The sequence below is a fragment of the Rhinichthys klamathensis genome, unplaced genomic scaffold, assembly GCF_029890125.1.
Source record: "Rhinichthys klamathensis goyatoka isolate OS25496 unplaced genomic scaffold, OSU_Roscu_1.1 h1tg000210l_1, whole genome shotgun sequence".
In the NCBI taxonomy this organism is placed as follows: domain Eukaryota; kingdom Metazoa; phylum Chordata; class Actinopteri; order Cypriniformes; family Leuciscidae; genus Rhinichthys; species Rhinichthys klamathensis.
In genome coordinates this window covers 1,159,399-1,178,870 of record NW_026606735.1, presented here as the reverse complement: position 1 = coordinate 1,178,870, position 19,472 = coordinate 1,159,399, and the positions used below count along the sequence as shown (strand labels likewise).

At 37.5% G+C, this 19,472-nt stretch overlaps 1 protein-coding gene across 2 annotated transcripts; it reads right to left on the bottom strand.

Annotated features, from left to right (window-relative positions):
• Positions 1-516: 516 nt before the first annotated feature.
• On the bottom strand, positions 517-19,472 carry trpv4 (transient receptor potential cation channel, subfamily V, member 4). 2 transcript variants are annotated; one of them, XM_056263847.1, is made up of 16 exons: positions 19,395-19,472; positions 17,600-18,030; positions 16,061-16,236; positions 13,983-14,135; positions 12,032-12,172; positions 8,324-8,622; positions 8,053-8,232; positions 7,594-7,752; positions 6,483-6,575; positions 6,180-6,253; positions 5,528-5,693; positions 4,264-4,330; positions 3,868-4,172; positions 1,954-2,081; positions 1,744-1,856; positions 517-1,442 (listed from the first exon to the last, which is right to left on the bottom strand). In XM_056263847.1, the coding sequence occupies exons 1-16, from the start codon at positions 19,401-19,403 to the stop codon at positions 1,330-1,332; spliced, it is 2,607 nt and encodes an 868-aa protein (XP_056119822.1). In that variant the 5' UTR covers positions 19,404-19,472; the 3' UTR covers positions 517-1,329. The 2 variants fall into 2 exon arrangements, with proteins under 2 accessions (XP_056119822.1, XP_056119823.1); XM_056263848.1 differs by having other exon boundaries at positions 17,600-18,027; positions 19,395-19,445.

Genomic DNA, 19,472 nt, shown 5'->3' with positions numbered 1-19,472 from the left:
GAAAGAGCAGTCTTGTCTTATTTGCAGAGATCAAAATCTCTTTATTGCTGATGAACAAAAATCTCTGACAGTTGGAATTATTAGCAAATCCAATTTAGGACATAAAATAATGTGTTTATGAACAGCAGCATCAAACATCTAACATACTGGCAAGATAATACTGGCTATCAAGAATATATTACCATCTATTTCTGTACATTCTTCTGATACCTAATCTATACTTAGTGTCTATTGTATAAATAAAGGATATTTAAAATGACCAGAGTGTGGAAATCAGGCCTTTAAACAAAAACAACACACAGAATCCTATTCCAGTTCATGGACTTCAAAAATAATGCAAAAAGACCTAAAAGCATTGAAATTGTCAGTTTCTTAAAAAAAAAGATATATTATTTATCAATCATGTGCAATACACTACAGCATATAGACAATGCCTTTTGTTCTCTGTAAAAAAACAGTATATACAATATATTAAAAATACGTGCCAACAGAAAAATGAAGTTCCCATAAAAAATGTGCCATTTTGTCTCTTTGCATGGGTTTATCAGTGAAATAAGAAACTGAACCGGTCATTACCAGTATCACACCAATGAAATCACACTATTGCCAGCATACTGAGGTGAAAATAGCATACTGCTGCTGTCTGGCATTGTGCACACTCCTGGTGTGGATGCCACATCTGTTTTCTGCATGACCTTTATTACAAAACAAAGCCAAAGGCTAAAACAGAGCAGCATTTTTTGTCTTTCCATTATGGTTGGGCAATATAACAAAAGAATAAAAATACGATTTTTCATTAAAAAGACCATACTTTATCACAAGGCACATTTAACACTGCTGTAATCTTATTGATTAAAATATAACCTTTTCCATGTAATCAAAAAAAAAAAAAATGTCAGCAAAAATCAACAGAGACATCCAAGACCCTGTGGAGTGTTGTCGGTTTTTTTCTGGATCAATATATAAACTTTTTGTTTATAAAATAAAAATGATCAAATCTGTTTAGAGAATCTATTGCACACACCATGAAAAACACTATAATGTTAATAACTATATTTTCTAACATATCTCTCTAGCAACAATATGGATTGACCTACAAATCAAAAGTGTTCCTGAGTGTCTCATGGGTCCACATGTACATGTAAAATACCATCATCATCCAAAAAAAAAGAAAGGATATTTTCATACCTCATAATATATAGAGCTGTTCTCCCAATAGTGATTAAATACTATAGAACTATTGTCAGCTTTAATAAAATACATAATTGTCTGGCCGGTAAAAAAAAGTTTCAATGGATTGTCACCCTTTGAAGTCCTTAGCGTTCAGCTTTAGCTTTCAGACTTATGTCTGTGTCTGCCTGTGAGAGGCTCCATCTCTACGGTGTGATCTCTGGACCCCCTGTTCAGGTCAACCACTCTTGGGACGACCGTGGACCAGCGATCTGTTGGTGCAGTGGAGAGAAATTGCGTTTGTTAGTTGATTCTTGAAACAATTTTCTCTGTATTGTTTTTTTTTTTTTTTTAACAAATTGGGAAAAAATTGTGCCCAGAAGTCATCGTGGACCAGCGGTTTGTTGGTGCAGTGGAGAGAAATTGTGTTTATTTTTTTTTTATTTTTTTTTTTTTTTACTAATTTGGGAACAAATTGTGCCCAGAAGCCATAAAATAAAATTCTAAGTTTTGCTAAGGGTTTATGTGTGTGTTATTGTGGGTGTGAAAAATCCTGCCCGCTCATTTACCGACCTCTTCGAAGGCCCCGTCCACCCTGCGTTTGTTCGTAATAGTCTTTCTGGCCCGGATCCTCATTTATGATCCCCAGATTTTGATTCCAATGGGACCACTTAACCTCGTCCACCCTATAGCATGGAAAATGAAGGCCCGTAACTCTGGTAAATGACTTGAAGGGTTAGTCTGTAATTTAATGAATGAGTAGTGGATATCTTGTAGTTGTACCTGAAGCACCAGCGTTTGTCTGGCGTTCCATCCAAGCCCTTGCCGACAGTAACCATCTCTCCAACTCGGAAATACCTCCGCAGACACACTGGGAAGGACCGCTCAATATCTAGGATAGTAGTGGCCCACTGATGCAAACAGAAGGAAAATTACATGTTGGAGATTAAATGCAAGTATAACCACTGAATGCTGAGGTAAAAGTCCTTAGGCTGAATTTAAGTGACTTCCTGTCAGATGGGCATCAAAATAAACCAAGCCAACAACAACTTGAAGGAATAGTTCACCCAAAAACTATCATTATTTACACTATCTCCTATGTCATTCCAACCCAGTATTTTTTTTTCTTCCAAGAGAAAAACAAAAGGACATTTGTAATTAAAGATGACTCGTATTGACAAAAAGGATACAAAAGTCGTTTGGAGCTTTTATGATACTTTTATGTAGCCTGACTTCGTCATACTCATATTCAAGTCAGAATGTGAGTCTGATACTGCTCCATAGGGCTTTGATTATGAGGCGTGTCTTAACCGAACCAGAAAAAAAAACTGGATTGGATAGACCTACAACCAATCAGAGCAACGCAGTAAGTGTTTTTTTATGAGCTACGCAAATTGTCAACAGAACTCAACTACACGCACGCTGGAAGAAGTAGTAAATTAATGTCGAGTGTTGCTTCTTTTACTTGGTCCTCCATGAGTGCGACCAAAGGAGAAACCACAACGACCACAGGGTTATCATTGCGTCCCATCTTCTTAGCGACCATCGGAGCCAGCTGATTAAATAAACTTTTGCCGAATCCCGTAGGAAGGACGGCAAACACATCTTTCCGATCGACAGATGCCTTGATTGCAGTTCTCTGTTCGTCTTTTAAAATGAATGCGCTGTCGATTTCTTTTACATCTCAGTTCTGTCAGGTCCATTAAGTCAAGAACACACAGACAAAAATATAATTTAAGAATTTTATTGAATAGATTGCAAACAAGTTGATGTTCCTGAATTAAAATTTGGCGGTATGGCTCTGTTCAGGGAGTCCTCTGACCTTTCATGAGCACCATGAAATAGCAGAGAGTCAGAGGACAGCAGCAGCAGCATTAGGGAACGCTCACACGGTTTAAGACTGTGAGAGCTAAAATATCCCCCGTGAACAGAGCAGGCAACATGACATAGCAAATGCCACGTTATGCATAAGGAGGAGCTGGGGAGGTGGCGGGCAGCAGAAGCGAGCAGCGAGCCAGCAGAGCGAGCAGCAACCAGCAGAGCGAGCAGCAAACCAGCAGAGCGAGCAGCAAACCAGCAAAGCGAGCAGCAAGCATGTATGAGCAAGGTGAATGAGCTTTAAATAGGCACCTTGTTTGAGCTTTGGCCATTGAGCAACGAGGGGAGTTAATCAGCTAATGCAGCTCAGCTGGAGCTGATCAGCTGACGGGACAGTGTTGATAGCAAAGCATTAGCAGCGTCTTGACTACCTGGCCTGCCAGAACTGACGCTGACGCTCAATTTCTCCAGCTGCAGTCAACTTTGAGGGAAACCAGTTCAACCCAAGCGCTCTTTGATAACGTGATGATTACGTAACTGCAGATCATCTGTCCATCATCGTATAAAGCCTGCCCTGGCAATTTGATTGGGCCGACTAATTCTGAACCGATCATAATTACTCCTCAATGGATCGAGTCCAGACCGAACTTCACGACCAAAAAATGTTGTGGGCGGGGTTCGGGCTGGCATCCAGGCTAACTTTTATGTGCTTTGTCATTTAAAATCGTAGACATTTTGTCTTACATTTCTTGTGTTCCAAAGAAGCATTAAAATAATATGAGATTGGAATGATGTGAAGGTGAGTAATTGATTTCCATTTTGGGTCAAATGACCACAATACAACAGCCTGCCGCATTCAACCTTTTGTATACCTCTCACCTGCAGTTTCCAGATCTTCTTGCTCTCTTTGGACACCTGTCCCACTGTCTCCCCCATCAAAGCGATTAACATGTTGAGTAACAGGACGAAGGTGAGAATAATGTAGGTGACCAGGAGAATGAGGAAGACAACGGGATACTGTGCGCCTTTCAACATGTTGTCTAGCTCTCCAATGCCTATGGTCAGCTTAAACAGGTCCAATAGGAATTCGCTGAAGGTGTTTTTATCTCGGCATTCTGGGTATTTGAGGCAGTTATCCTTGCATGTCTCCTCATCAGGGCAGATGGTCAGAAGTGAGACTAATGCTGGTGCGGAATACAAAAAGAAATTGTCAGTCACTAATTACAGCGAATATACCATAAAATACCAATAATTGAAGTGTTATTACAAGCATACCTGATGCATAGCCGATCATGAAAAGCACATAGACCAGCAGGAACCGGAACAAATCTTTGATGAGAATCTGAACAAAATATCCAAATTGAAGACATAATGAGTAAGCGTAATTACACTAACAAAATGAGAGGACAGTAGACCGGCAAGCAGGCTAATTATTCCAAGGCTTGTATGTGGTTCCCACCTGTGATGTAGTCATTACTGGAAACAACAGCTTATATGCTTAACTATGGAGACTTGGTGCTTAACTTAACAAGCAGGCCAATGTTGTCTAATTCAAGAGGACAGGATTTACAAATAACATCTTAGCCTAAAGAAAAATGGTTGTTGGGGGATAATATAACATTAACTATATACAGACATGCATATGTTTCATCAGTATAGCAGTATAGCTATTAGTAACTTTCACTATATTTACATATGGTGTCATTTTGACATTTTCATTGGACAAACCTTACATAATGAAACATATAGAATTCACATATAGAATTTATATTAAAAAAAAATATTTAATTTATTTTTAAGAATTAAAATACATATACATGTTTTTTTTTTTTACAAAAATCTCTCTCATCTCTCTCTAAGAATTAAAATACATATACATATGTTTTTTTAATTTATTTTAAAAAAATCTCTCTCATATATATATATATATATATATAATTACTTTAAGATTTTTTTTTTAGAAAACATGCATTAAATTGATCAAAAGTGATAGTAAAGACATTTATAATCATACAAAAATTCCATTTCAAATAAATGCTGTTCTTTTAATCTTTCTGCTCATTAAAGAATACTGTATAATGGTTTCCTCTAAAATATTAAGCAGCACAACTGTTTTCAACATTGATAATAATAAGAAATGTTTCTTGAGCTCCAAATCAGAATATTAGAATGATTTCTGAAGGATCATGTGACTGAAGACTGGACAGCTTTGTCATCACAGGAAAAATCACATTTTAAGGTATATTAAAATAGAAAACAGTTATTTTAAACTGTACTAATATTTCACAATGTTACTGTTTTTACTGTATGTTTGATTAAATAAATGCGGCCTTGTTGAGTACAAGAGATTTCTTTCAAAAACATTTTTTTTACTAACTTTTGACCAGTAGTATATTAAATATAAATACAAAAATACAAGTTTTGGGGCTAAATAAACTAATTTGTTTCAAGACTTGACAATTCACAAAGATATTTGAAGAGAAACTGATTTCACAATTTACAATCATTGAATTAAATGTATACGGCGCTTAATTCATACCTTCTGAATCATGATACTGTAAGTTCCAGTGAGTTTAAGACCTCTGGTAAAATAGAGGGTGTTCATCCAACCTAGTACTAGAGCAAACACCATCACAGACACGTAGGCTTCAATCCCTGACAGGTACAGCGCTGCGCTCACCAGCACCAACACGGAGTAGATGAAGCTGACACAAGGAAACACAAAGGATTGGTCAGCAAGGAATGTACAGTACTTGCCATCAACTAATAAATGTACCATTTGCTTTGAGTTTACTGGCGACAAATTAGCAGCTCAAAACTGATAACTAAACATGTTGTGGCCTCTGGCTACTTCCGTATTTTGTCCCTTTGAAGGTTACAGAATGTCTTTGAATCCTTATTTGCCTCTGTTGCTGAGTTTCATTATGTAAGGTTTGCTTTTCAAATGTAAAATGCCTCACTGGTTTAGCAATGCCACATATTAATTATAATTAACATAAACATATCGTTGAACTGCAGTCATCTTTGCTGAGATTGTGCTGTTTTTATGCAAGGAGATTAACTATTAAAACATGCCAAGAAAGGGGTTTTGGAATTAATTAGACAGCTCAATTAAAAAGAGGGAGAAAATCGCCTTAGGGAAAGACATTGAGAGTAAAGGAAGACACAAAGAATGGCACTGAGTGTCTTACTAGAGAAGTTGAAAGGATCCATCAATAAATAAAGAATTCACCCCCGGGCACTTCTTCAGGAAAAGGTCCTTAATCTAAATCAGGAGAGAAAACCAAGAAATGCTGCTCAAGATATTTAGTGCTAGCTACAGAGGAAAGATAGGGCAACCAAAAGAAAACAGAAAGAACGTTAAGAGTGAATTTGGGTAGCACAACATACTGTAAGAAACATACACACCGGTGTTCTTTCAGCAAGCTGAGATGGATCTTAAAAACGAAAAAACTGTATTACAAATAGTAGGTTATTGTGTATGTAAAGCTTACATTTGTTACGAAGAAAAAGACTCCAGATGCCACTGTTATGATCTCCCCTGCCAAACGCACCTTGTCTGCAGTGGTGTCGTAGGCGTAAGGGGGCTGTGGAGGAAGAAGATTTAGAAATCAACTACAGACCTGTTCATTCCCAGAATGCATCTCCACCACATGGACTCTCTTTCACACAGGAGGACCCATGTGGTAAAAAAGCAATTCCTCTCTATTCAAATAAAAACATGAACATCCACACGTACACTATCATTCAAAAATAAATTCTCATTTTGATCAAAAAATGGTAACACTTTATTTTACAGTGTCCTTGTTACATGTTACATGCAGTTACTATAGTAAATACTATAAATTGTGCATAATTTCATGCAACTAACCTTAACCACACCCCAATTCTTACCCTATATTTTAAGGTATTTATTATTACTCAGTACTTCAATATATAATTACACTGTAACACGGACACCTTAAAATAAAGTGAAACCAAAAAAAGTGTTACATAAGCCTAACCCTTCAGAAATTATTTTAATATGCTGATTTGGTACTCAAACACATTTATTATTATTATTATTAATGTTGAAAACAGTTGTGCTGCTTAATATTTTTTGTGGAAACCATGTTTTTTTCCCCAGGATTCTTTGATCGATAGAAAGTACAAAATTAACAGCATTTATTTGAAATAGAATTATTTTGTAACGTTATATAAATGTCTTTACTGTCGCTTTTGATCAATTTAATGCATCCCTGCTGAATAAAAGTATTAATTTATTTTAAAAATACATATCGAACTAACACCAAACTTTTGAACAGTGGTGTACATCTGTACCAGAGATAATATATGGAGAAGATGGACTACTCATATAAAAAATGAATGGAAGAAAGATCAATATAGCCTCTGGACAAACTGTGTTTTTAGCTTGATTTGAGCTAACGAAGCTGAATTTATAATCCCATTGTTTTTGTGATTTGACTGGCGAATCAATCTTAATCTTGGCCAACAGCTTCTCCCCATTCAAGCAAACGGAAGAACTACTAATATGACTGGAGATTAGGGGGCAAAGGCCATGATGGCCGCTGACTGAGTGAACGGACTTGACTTAAAGGGACTCACTTTTCCCACTGATGGGCGATAATAGGCCACAAGAGTGAAGATGATCATGGTGACAAGGTAGGAAACCACACTGATGTAGAAGGTCACAGCAGCAAACTTCTGCCACTTGGCCCTCAGCAGCTCATTTATCGGTTCCACCGCCAACATCTCATGGCGATTCTGAGGGTACAACCAATAAACCATGTCAGAAAGCTAAACACAGAAATAGCCACCAACATCATGAGGAGGACAGTTTCTTGATGATTGTTATTTGTCTGTATTTTTATACAATTTCCATAAATCATACAACTTCTATACATTTATTATGACTTGCACAAGTTTATGTTTCATCATCCAACTTCCGCTGTTTACCTGCAAGGCCTCTAAATCTCACACGTGATAACTTCACAAAATATGGAGCACCATACAAGTGCACACAGTCTATCTTCCACACTTTCTTTTGTCTATCCACATATTCACCTCAATCTTGCTGTTATAGACAAGTATCTCCAGAACAGAGACTTCCTCTCCGCAGGTATCCAGGGAAGACAGATCATACAGGTTGGAGTACACGGGTCCATAAGCCCAGTCCTTAAATTTCCGGGAGAAATGCCGAGCCTCCTCATCTTTTATCTCTCTCCGGATGATGTGCTGGAACACCTGTGGAGAAAAAAACTTTGGGTTTGCTTTGCCAATGCTTTCCCAATGCAAGTCCCTAAAGCTGAATTGCTGGTATAAAGCAGTCTCCTACCCCAATTTTGCCCAGCTTGGCGGCCATCATGAGAGGCGACATGCCATCATTGTTGAGCACATTCTCCAGGTTGCAGTCTGGGAAGAGTTTGGCACATTTAATGAGCAAAAGGTCGTACATCTTTGTGACAAACCGTGTGTTGTCCCGAGTGTTGTCAGCAATATGGACCAGGGCGTGCAGAACTGTGTTTCCCCTCGAGTCCTGTCTCCGCATATCTGCCTTCTTGTGGCTATTCTCGGTCAGGTAACGCACCATGTCTGGTTGGTTGGTACAAGCTGCGAGTGAGAGAGGCAGCTCACCTGTACAATGAGAAAGAGACAACATAAACACTTTCAGTTGTCAATTTTTCTATATCCTAACACATTTTTACATAATACTACCTTTCAAAAATTGGGGTCAGTAAGATTATAATACTGTCTTTCAGCAAGGACACATTCAATTTATCAACAGTGACAGTAAAGACATTTATAATGTTACAAAAGATTTCTATTTTAAATAAATGCTGTTTTATAATTAATTTTCTTCAACATGGACACATTCAATTGATTAAAGGACCGTATTTGAAATAAATTCTGTTCCTTTGAACTTTCTATTCATCAAAGAATCCTGAAAAAAAGGCTTCATGATTTCCAGATTAATATTAAGCAGCACAACTGCTTTCAACATTGATGATAATAATAATAAGAAATGATTCTTGAGCACCAAATCAGCATATTAGAGTGATTTCTGAAGGATCATGTGACACTGAACATTAATTAATTCAGCTTTGCCATCACAGAATAAATTAAATTTGAAAATATATTCAAATAGAAAACAGTTATCTTTAATTGTAATATATTTTACAATATTACTTTATCACATAAATGCAGCCTTGGTGAGCATTACAGACTTTAAAACATTAAAAATGTTTTTTAAAAACATCAACGTTTTGAATGCTACTGTATTTAGTAGACACTTTTATCAAATGCATCATTTTAGTATTTTCAATGAAAAACTAAAAAGATCAGTTTAGACTAGAATTATGGGTTATGCTGGTCGTTGACCATTATGATCTGATAAATCTAGTTGCAAAAGGAAGTCTTGCTGGTTAAGCTAGTTAAAAGCCTGATGGGGACCAGAATACCAGCATCCCCAACACGAAAAATACTGTCGACCAAAGTCCTATGGAGCCAGGGATATTAGACTACAACTTCCAGATGTTCCATTTATCATTTTCCTTTATTAAACACCACGATGAAGAAATACAATTAGCCCCTAAAGTCAATCAGCCCTTTGCAGGGCTCACATAACAAATGAGCTTTGATCTAAATGTCACCGTTGGTATCCAGTGCTCAATTAGTGCTCGTCTCATGAGAACCCATCTCAAATAGGAAAACCAAACAGTGAGAGTGAGCTGTTGCCAGGGGTGACAGATTATTTTCATGTCACTTCTTATAGAAACGCTTCCCTCTCATTGATTTGCACGCGCTCAGAGAGCGGTTAGTGTGACTGCTAAATCACATTAGCTGTCAGTGCTCTCAGGTTGGCGCTCACGTCACCGGGAAGCTCCGCGGCGAATGACTCCCTTCGTGCTCAGATCAGGGGGGATTAAACACTGACAGCCGTGTCTAATACAAATGAAAATAATTTACAGGTGAATAAAAGAGAGATGGAGACTCCTGGCAGGGCACCAGAAAGGATAATCCTATTCTGTCATCCTTGGATTATTTTAAAATAGTTTTGCACCTTTCAATCAGTTCCAAAGCAGACGTGTTGTTTTGTGATTTGAAAATTGTGAGATGTAAATGAGGTTCATGAAAAGGGAATTCAAATTCTCAGCTTGATTTTATTACAAAAACACAGTGTTGTAACCACTGACGTCCTGGGAGGATCAACTAGAATAGTTTAGATTAGAATATTTATCATGACAAAAGAAATGGCGGGTTTACAAAGAAAAGCACAATAAGATCAGGAACATGAATTAAAGTAAATAGGGTCAATTTTGACAGACATGTAGTAACACACTCTGGTCAACAGGAGGCAGAATGTGTTCAGGCTATTTTTTTTATATATACTTCAGAACATCATCAGGCCTCCTAAATATAAGACCTTTTACTGTATTTTCCATTGCAAACACAGAGGCTCCTTTCACTCTCCTACATCCTTAGTACATCCAGCACTTGTTTTATTTGTGACATAATGTCTTGTTGGTTTTCTTCTAAGCTCCAGAAACCGTCTTACTCCCAGCTAGTTAAACATTTCATGAATGTATAAACTGTGTAATACTCCTCACATTTGCCAAACATTGCACAAAAGGGAGGATTTTAGGAAAAAGGAAAGAAAAATCACCTGATGTTACTATAGGAACCATTGGGTTTCTAAATGTATTGTTTATTGATCGCGCAAAGTCACGAAGGCTAGGCTTCTGATGCTAACTGTCTCATAGAGAAGAATTACAGGTCAAGACCACTAGGAAATCGCTTTAATCTCCCTACAATTTCTTTCAAAATGTGTACATACTGTAACTTTTACTCAAGAAAGCTCAAAAATATAGTAAAAACAGTAATATTGTGAAATATTATTACAACAATTACTATTTTAATATAAATCTAAAATTTTAGTGAGCATAAGTTCTTTTGAACAGTAGTGTAACTAGTGAGCAAGTGACTGATAAACAGCAAATGGAGCTTCCCACACATAACGTTGGGAGTAAAGGCTCCAGCATGTTGTAATGAGGTTAGTAGTTTATTTCCACCAAATGTTTCAGAACAGAGCATTTAAAGCAAGTAATATACACAGTATGAAAGAGCAGAGTGGTCTGTAAATGATCTTGATATATCCTGCACAATACTCTGAAAATACACTCAGATTGCAAATATATTTAACAATGTTAAACTATATTCCTTATCACTCACTTTTATAAGGTTAGTTCACCCAAAAATGAAAATTCTGTGATTAATTACTCACCCTCATGTCGTTCCAAACCCATAAGACTTTCATTCATTTTTCAGAACACAAATGAAGATCTTTTTGATGAAATCTGAGAGCTTCCTGTCCCTCCGTTGACATCTACGCAACTACACTGTGATGCTTTAAGAAGTTCATAAAGAGATCATAAAACTAATCCATATGAATTGAGCGGTTTAGTCCAAATTTTCTGAAGAGACAATCGCTTTATATGATGAACAGATTGACTTTAGGCTTTACATTCACATATAAATAATTCATCAACTCACACATCAGTTGTGGTAAACGGAAGCTCAAGCATGTTTGCTTGACATGCGAGAACCAATGAGGTTCATTCTCGTGTTACGCAGCACGTTTGAGCTTCCGCAAGAACCAATAAGGTTCATGCTCATGTTACGCAGCACTAGGGTTGGGCCGATGCGATGGACGATGATGGCTGACAGACATCACGATGTTTAGCCGACATCGCCTTATGTGTCTCTTCAGAAAATTTGGACTAAACCGCTCGATTCATATGATCTCTTCATTAACTTTTTGAAGCATCAGTGTAGTTGCGTAGCCGTAGATGTCAACGGAGGGACAAAAAGCTCTCAGATTTCATCAAAAAGATCTTCATTTGTGTTCTGAAGATGAACAAAAGGCTTACAGGTTTGGAACGACATGAGGGTGAGTAATTAATGACGGGATTTTCATCTTTTTGGGTGAACTAACCCTTAAAGACGGTTTAAAGCTACAGAACAAAACCAGAATCAACAAACTCACCAAAGTAGAAGTATCCACCCTCCTCTCTGGGCTGGAAGAATCGGCCCCTGGCCTGGGCATGAACATCAGCCCCCTTCTCCACCAGAAGCTCCACATACTGTTTGCACCGTCGCTCTATGGCGATATGCAGTGCCATCTGACCTACAGACACACCACATTATTATTGTAAATAATGTTGCCAGTCAAGAATCAGAACTTTGACCATAAAGTCAAAACCAAAGCACTCGTGTGACATTACAGGAAAAATGATATCTGTGATACATCTTATCAGACAGAGCAGCGGGAAGCAGCATGATATTATTAGATACTGTCAACTTCTTTTACACAAGAGGAAGTACTGCAATATGTGCAGAGCCTGTAGTTTTGTATTGAGTGTTTGTGTGAGAGCTCTAAATGACATAAAAAAATTATTATATTTCCAATGGAGACTAGAGTTAACTATATTTATTTTTATGGTCCTCAGATTTAATCAACTAATAAAGGATTCCTGACTTAAAGTCTAAGTTTAAGGAAGTATTTTATCATACACTTGGCTAAACTAAGAAAGGAATAACCTTAAATAACTTGATTTTCATAGTTCAGTGCATCTCTATGGGTTTTGGCAGTGGGTCTACAAAAGAAAATCTGTTGACATACAGAATTAGCCTATTTGACACTGCCTCGAGGACTGGAATTAACACTGGCAAACAAACTGAACCAATGTGTGAGTGATTGTTTCCTGAGGAAATGAGAGGTAGACTACACAATGTCTGCTTTAAGTACATTATTGTGTATTTTGAGAAGTGCAACTTCCCGGTATTAATAATGCCGCCATCACAAACATGCCATTACAGCATTTGAAGGATTAAAATTAAATAAAAATGAAAAATAAATAATTTTAATATGCATTTATAATACACTAGCATTCAAAAGGTTGGAAATGTTTTATGTTTTAAAAGAAGTCTCTTCTGCTCACCAAGACTGCATTTATTTGATCAAAATACACTAAAACCAGTAATATTGTAAAATAGTATTACAATTTAAAATGACTGTTGTCTATTTGATATTATTTTCAAATGTAATTTATTCCTGTGATGACAAAGCTGAATTTGTAGCATCATTACTAATTTAATTATGTATTAATTACTATTACTTAAGTACAAATTATTAAGTACAAATGACTATTAATATGCTAATTTGCTGCTCAAGAAAAATGTATTATTATCAATGTTGAAAACAGTTGTGCTGCTTAATTTTTTGAATTTTTTAAGGATTCTTTGATGAACAAAGTTTAAAAGAACAGCACTTACTTGAAATAGAAATATATTTGTAACAATGTAAAAGTCATTAAATCCATTTTAATCACTTGTAATCAATTTAATGTGTCCTTGCTGAATAAAAGAATTAATTTCTATAAATGTATAACATATAAATATTTGTAATATCATGGCCTTTTGTCACAAAAAAATGACATGAACTGGACTGTCACCCGCATGAACACAAGTTCAATATATCTCAGCTGCTAGACCACAGTGCTGAAAATGTAAACATTAATCTTTTTTGTATCAGAGGGTGAGGAAAGTTTATGTACTGTATCGGGTGTGGCACTGGCAAATTCAAATGCCCTAAACCTAGACAGGTAACAGAGGAACAAGGTTAAATTCAGCAGTGTTTGTGAGGACTCTTTGTACTGAACAGGGTGGAGACTGCAGGAAACCCAACGTCAACTCGGGGGTAACTTCTCTAACATTGAGCTCAGTCAGAAGTGCATGTGAAACTCCACCGTTGTGCTCAGATTTCATTAACCTGTTCAGGGTGGTGCTGGAAGCTGCTCAGAGTAAATGTTAGCTCATGCCACACTAAAGATTTTGGAAACTTTTAAGACAAATGATGCTTGAAAACTGGTCCTAACGGTTGATTTATTTTGTATGAGTGTTGAATCTGGTCAATCTTTAGTGGTTGGAGGACTCACCCCTATAATACACATCTCTAAAGGGTGTGTTGATGAACTCTGGGAGGCTTCCTGTCTGTTCAGCTATGTCCAACAACACAGGGATTGTGTCATTGTGACCATTGTGCAGGTTCAGAAGTGCTTTTGGTAGACACGTCTTCCCTGTAGAAGGTTCTAAAGAAAGTAGAGAGAAGAACACTAGAGTTTTACATTTTATTTAGAAAATCTGAGTTTGCACCAAGTCTGTTTGATATTCTGGCTCCTAGATATGGCCTGTGTCCCACATTCAGGATATTTTTCTCTTTTTTATCATCCAGAAAGTGCTAATTTTAGGAAAGTACGTAGTAGGGGACAATTTACATGTCAGGGTTTAATAATTAACATTAGGGGTTTGTTCTAATTGCTAATCTAAGACATGAAAGCAATGTCAAAGTTTTCCTTTCTTTCATCAAGGCATCAAATTTTCCTCTAGTTTCCAAAACCTGATTTGCTTCACTCATCATGGGTCAGGTTAAATTTAGCCAGAGTTGTCTTTTTGATCCCCTCAAACAGAATCCTTCATTCCATTTGTGACAGTTTGCTGTGATTTCTCACTACTCTGTTGAGTTTGCTTGACACTTTGAGGCAGGAAGTAAACAGAGGACCCCACCTTGCAGGGTTCACATCAGCTTATATAATAGAATTTCCTTTACTACATTAAAAAGGTCCAAGAACAAAAGCCTAACAATTGAACCATGAGGGAAAAGGGTTGCGACAACATTCGATATTTAGAGACACAACCCTGTTGATTTCTCATGTATAATAAATCAGGGCTTTGTCTTTTTAATAAAAAAGTGAGATCATTATTAAAGCAAGTCCTAATAATAGATTATTACTCACATAAAACAGTTAAGAACAGTGTACAGTAGTCTAATAATTTTTCAGTTTGTATTATAGACAGCAAACCTAAACATACACCCATTGCTCTTCACTAATAAGCCCCTTTCACACAGAGATTTCGGGAAAATAAACTGATAATGTGACCCGGGATCGTGTGATCTTGGTTCATTCACACTGCCAGTGTGAATCAGGATGTGACATGTTTGCAGAATTTTTTTTGTCCTTCCTTTGTTCCTTGATGAACACAAACTTTCATCTTTGTTAATGTGCAACGTGAACGTTGATCTGCATTTAAAACCCCCGGTCAAATAGTCGCACAATAACTACGTCATTGCGACGACACGCATCATCTATGACACAACCCTGGCATTGGTTCTGTCTTTTGTTCACACAGGGCAAGTTCCGGCACTGATCCCAGCAATATTTCTAGGTCCCCATCCCGGGATCTATCCCGGGACGTGTTTGCGTTCACACAGAAGGCCCTCTAGCAATTCGCACACAAAGTTGCTTCATACCCTGAACGCCAAACTTTTGAAGGAATCAAGGAAGAACATCGTGGACTTAGGGTGACTACTTTGCAGAATAGACTTGCATTAGACCAACTGACTGCAGCGCATGCAGGGAGGAGTCTGTACAATAGTTGGAACCACCTGCTGGACCTACATACCGGGCAATGATGCAAAAGGACATTTGATTGATGAAGGAACTCAGAATATCACGAGAATAATGAAGAGATTAGAAAGTAGGGAAGTAGGTGAAGAAGGCTGGTCAGCTGGGAAGGGATGACCGGAATGTTTGTGAAGGAAGAACATTACGCGATCATGGTAATAATGATTGTTTTGTTTGCATTCATTTTGCTTTGCCTTTGACCATGCGTCATGTCAGCAGTCCAACAGGCTGTGAAGACCACCATATACGGAGTCTCTTCTGTATAATTGTTTTGGTCACACTTCATCTATATCAAGGTTGTGGTTCACTCACACCTTTTCTCATACGCACATACATAGTATATAAGCTGAAGGCTTTCAATAAAGATTTGTCTTGAGTGAACTACACTTCTGTATCTGCGTCATATTGGTCCCTGATCAGTGTCACTCTGTATGTCTTTGATTCGATAAGGAAGATCCATAATTATTTGTTTAACACAATTCTATGACAATTTTCTGTGAACAACGCTCTGTGTGAAAGGGGCCATAGACTAATCCATTCCCAGAATGCACCTTTGAACTCCTCATCTGTCAGCCTCTTTTCACTTGACTGAAGATACTGCAGGAGACCATCCAGAGCTCTTGGATCTGCTCGAGATACAGCTTCCAGCAACAGCCAGCGGTTGAAGACTTTAAAAACAGGGGGCTCTGGGGATCCCTCGTCACATGACATCTCAATCTCGGCCTTCCTGCAGGGGGAAATATGCACTTTTAAAATTATGACTCCAGTTAAAAGTAAAAGTCTCTTATTTGTATCCTAAACCGTCAATCTGACATTTATTGAATTGCAAGACATGGCTGGTCATGATGTAATATGGCTTCCTTAATGAGGGGGTGACTTGTTTTTTTAGGCAACTGACTAGTCTTCATCTGTGAAGCGAGTGTGTGATCATTTTACACATCTGTAAAAAGCATTATTACACGCTTTTTTATCAGAAACATTACTTGGTGCACTTTTAAACATGCAATGTATATTACACATATAAAATTGCACATGGGCATTCACAAAAACTTGCAGTACCACCCTACCTGGCTTGAACTTCACACTACTTCTTAAGTCACAGTGGACTAAGAAAAAACTTTCATAAATAAGACTCTGTACTCAGGAAAAACTGACTACCTAACCTAACTGACCTAAACATTACTCCATAAGCATTAATGGAAACACCAACAGACATTCAGTTGCCCCACTGTGGATGATCAAGAGTGTAAAATCATGAGTAGACTGTCCTCAGCATGGAGCATAATATCTACAAAAGTGACACTACACAATCTGTAAGGCATTCAGATCTGACCATAGTCTCACCTCAATTACAAAGCAAGAAGATGATTCCTCTATGACTTTTCTTAATTGAAGATTTAACTAAAAAAAATGCTATATTCTGATTTAATATCAAAACGTGGCACTGTAACTGTGGAACATTGCAAAGAGTTGTTATTTCATATTAAGCACAACTCAATCCTCAGTCTGCATTCTGTCACCCAGTAAACAATGTGTCCAGTCTGTTTATGGCAGTGGCATTCCTGCTCACTTGCACACGTACAAGGAACATGTACAACGAATAAACACTTTACTTCACAATTTAGTTATTTATATAAATGTAAAATGGTATTGTATTATTATATTATATTATATTATATTATATTATATTATATTATATTATATTATATTATATTATATTATATTATAGTTATTTGGTTTTAATTTGTTTTTTAAACTCACCATGCATTTATTGTAAGGCAAACAGCAACTTTTAATGAGTAGAATGCAAATGATCTGCAAAAGGGGCAACTTAATCGGACTAAGTTTACACATGTGAATGAGTGATTTTAAATTTAAAAAGATAAAAATCTGAATGGGCAAGAGATTGTATATTATCCAAGAAGCATTTTCGCTGTGGTTTAGCGGTTAGTGCTTGTGCTTGGATAATAAGAGATTGATTCCAATCTCTTTTCCCCTATCTTCCAATAATTTCCGGTACCCTTTGCATTATTGTATCAATAAAAGTAGCCAAAATAAAACAAAAATAGGTAAAAGATACTGCCTCTCACCCCCGTGGAAGCTTCTTCCTGCGTTTTTTGTGGTTGTTGATCTCCCTACATGTGCCGTAGTCAAACAGGGAATCCATTGGTGCTTTCTTAGGCCCCGGTGCCCCTGGATATTCAGACATGGTGGACTCAAGAAGGTCCATGGGGTTAGGAACCCCCTTTTTAAAGGCCCCTGGAAACCTAATCCGCGTGTTCTGCTTGTTGTCAGTCTGTTGTCCAGGTCGAGTTGAATCCTGGGGCGAGTCTTGGGTTGGCTGTGATCCATCATCATTGTCCAGAAGTTCTGCCAGTGAAGACATAGGGAAGTTGGGATCCCCGTCCTCCAAAGGGTCCTTACCCTCTGACGAGTCCTGAGCAGCAGGTGAGGAGACAGAGTTTGACTCTGTCATGGCCAGACGATAGCGCTTAAGTAGAGTGGAAGCAGAGAAACCCTGCTGTAAAGTCAAAAACGGAGTGAGTGGACTTTAAACACAAGACAAAGCAATTACTCTGGAACGTGTGCTAGTGCATGTTCTCTACATCAGAACCTCTGTAAGTTGATCGTTTAAACGGAAAATAATTCAAATAGCTGTTAGGCAACTATCTCAACTAGAATGTCATAATTTAATAATTGCTTACTTAATGGAACTGGTCTAGTGCTTTGGAAACAATCTAAAATTTTACTATTACTTATAGTGGTCAAAGTTCATTTCACCAACTGCAGGTCAATTAGTATAGCCTACTTGAAACTTGATCATTTGTTGTACTGGTCTAATCATATAAATTGTGTCATTCAGCATGTGTGGTAGGAAAAGGCATCGCTGCTTCCATTAAATGTTGGTTATAACCAACCAGTGTTAGAAAACTCTGAATGTAAAGAGATGGGATACAGCTTAGGTCTTTCAGTTCACCTTGAGCAAATCCACTTCAGCAGGAACAGAACCCAATACTGAAAGCATTGCAGGAGAGATGCATTCGAGAAAGAAAGAAAAACATTCCAGGAATAAATCTGCACTGGACTGTGAAATCAAGGAAATATTTTATTCCTGAATGCACAAGAAATATGAAGATGCATTCCAGAAATAAGGCTCCTGGAACCATTTTACCCAGCTGGTACTACCAGAACACCTTATGAGCCTGGCCTTCCTCTCTCCCTCTCTCCTAACAGTGTGGGATGTTAGCAGAGAAAGTAATTATTTAATTAATTCAACTAGGTGTGCTTCTTTTGTTTCTGAGGAGATCTCTCCCAGGTAGGTTCACCTCTCTAGCTGAGTCATGGATGCTCACTTTTCCACTTTGTGTGCCCTTCAAAAGGATGAGGACTCAGTCTCAGGCACAAACTGATATGGAAAAAACGACACCATTGAACAAAGAACTAGCGAAGAACTAGCTGGATGTACCAGCTCAAGGAAGTTTTCATGACATTGATTGCAAACAGTCTAAATAGCTTTTTCTTTTTTCTTACGGTATTTGTACGCAAGAGTTGGCATCGGTGTTGAGGTCTCTTACCAAACATCTGCTGTAACTGTGGGCTGTTAATCAAAAGCATTTCTTATGAAAGCCTTAAACAATTTAGCGAGACACTTTTGCAGTGTAAAGATGGCTTAAATAAAGCTTTAAGTCAGACTTGTTTTATAAACCATTTATTTATACATTCTATTCTTTGTTTCTTTAACAATTACATATTAATCATACCATTCTTTTGACAAGAAAAACAACATGAATGTACTACAGAATACATCACAGGTACTGGAAGTGTCCAGTAGCTTCAATACTCTGAATCTATAGACATAACTACATAGAAATACATGCTACTTACTTCAGTCATTGCTTGTATGCTATGTGTACTTCCCAAATGTCAAATTACTCCTCGGGGGAGCTGGAAAGTGTCAGGGGG

What these genes read in the sequence shown, in the direction of transcription:
- trpv4 (XM_056263847.1), bottom strand. An exon ending in GGGTGGATACTTCTACTTTG is followed by an intron (nt 8,623 to 12,031) that starts GTGAGTTTGTTG and finishes CTCATTGTACAG; the next exon opens with GTGAGCTGCCTCTCTCACTC. An exon ending in ACAGTATCATGATTCAGAAG is followed by an intron (nt 4,331 to 5,527) that starts GTATGAATTAAG and finishes TATTTTGTTCAG; the next exon opens with ATTCTCATCAAAGATTTGTT.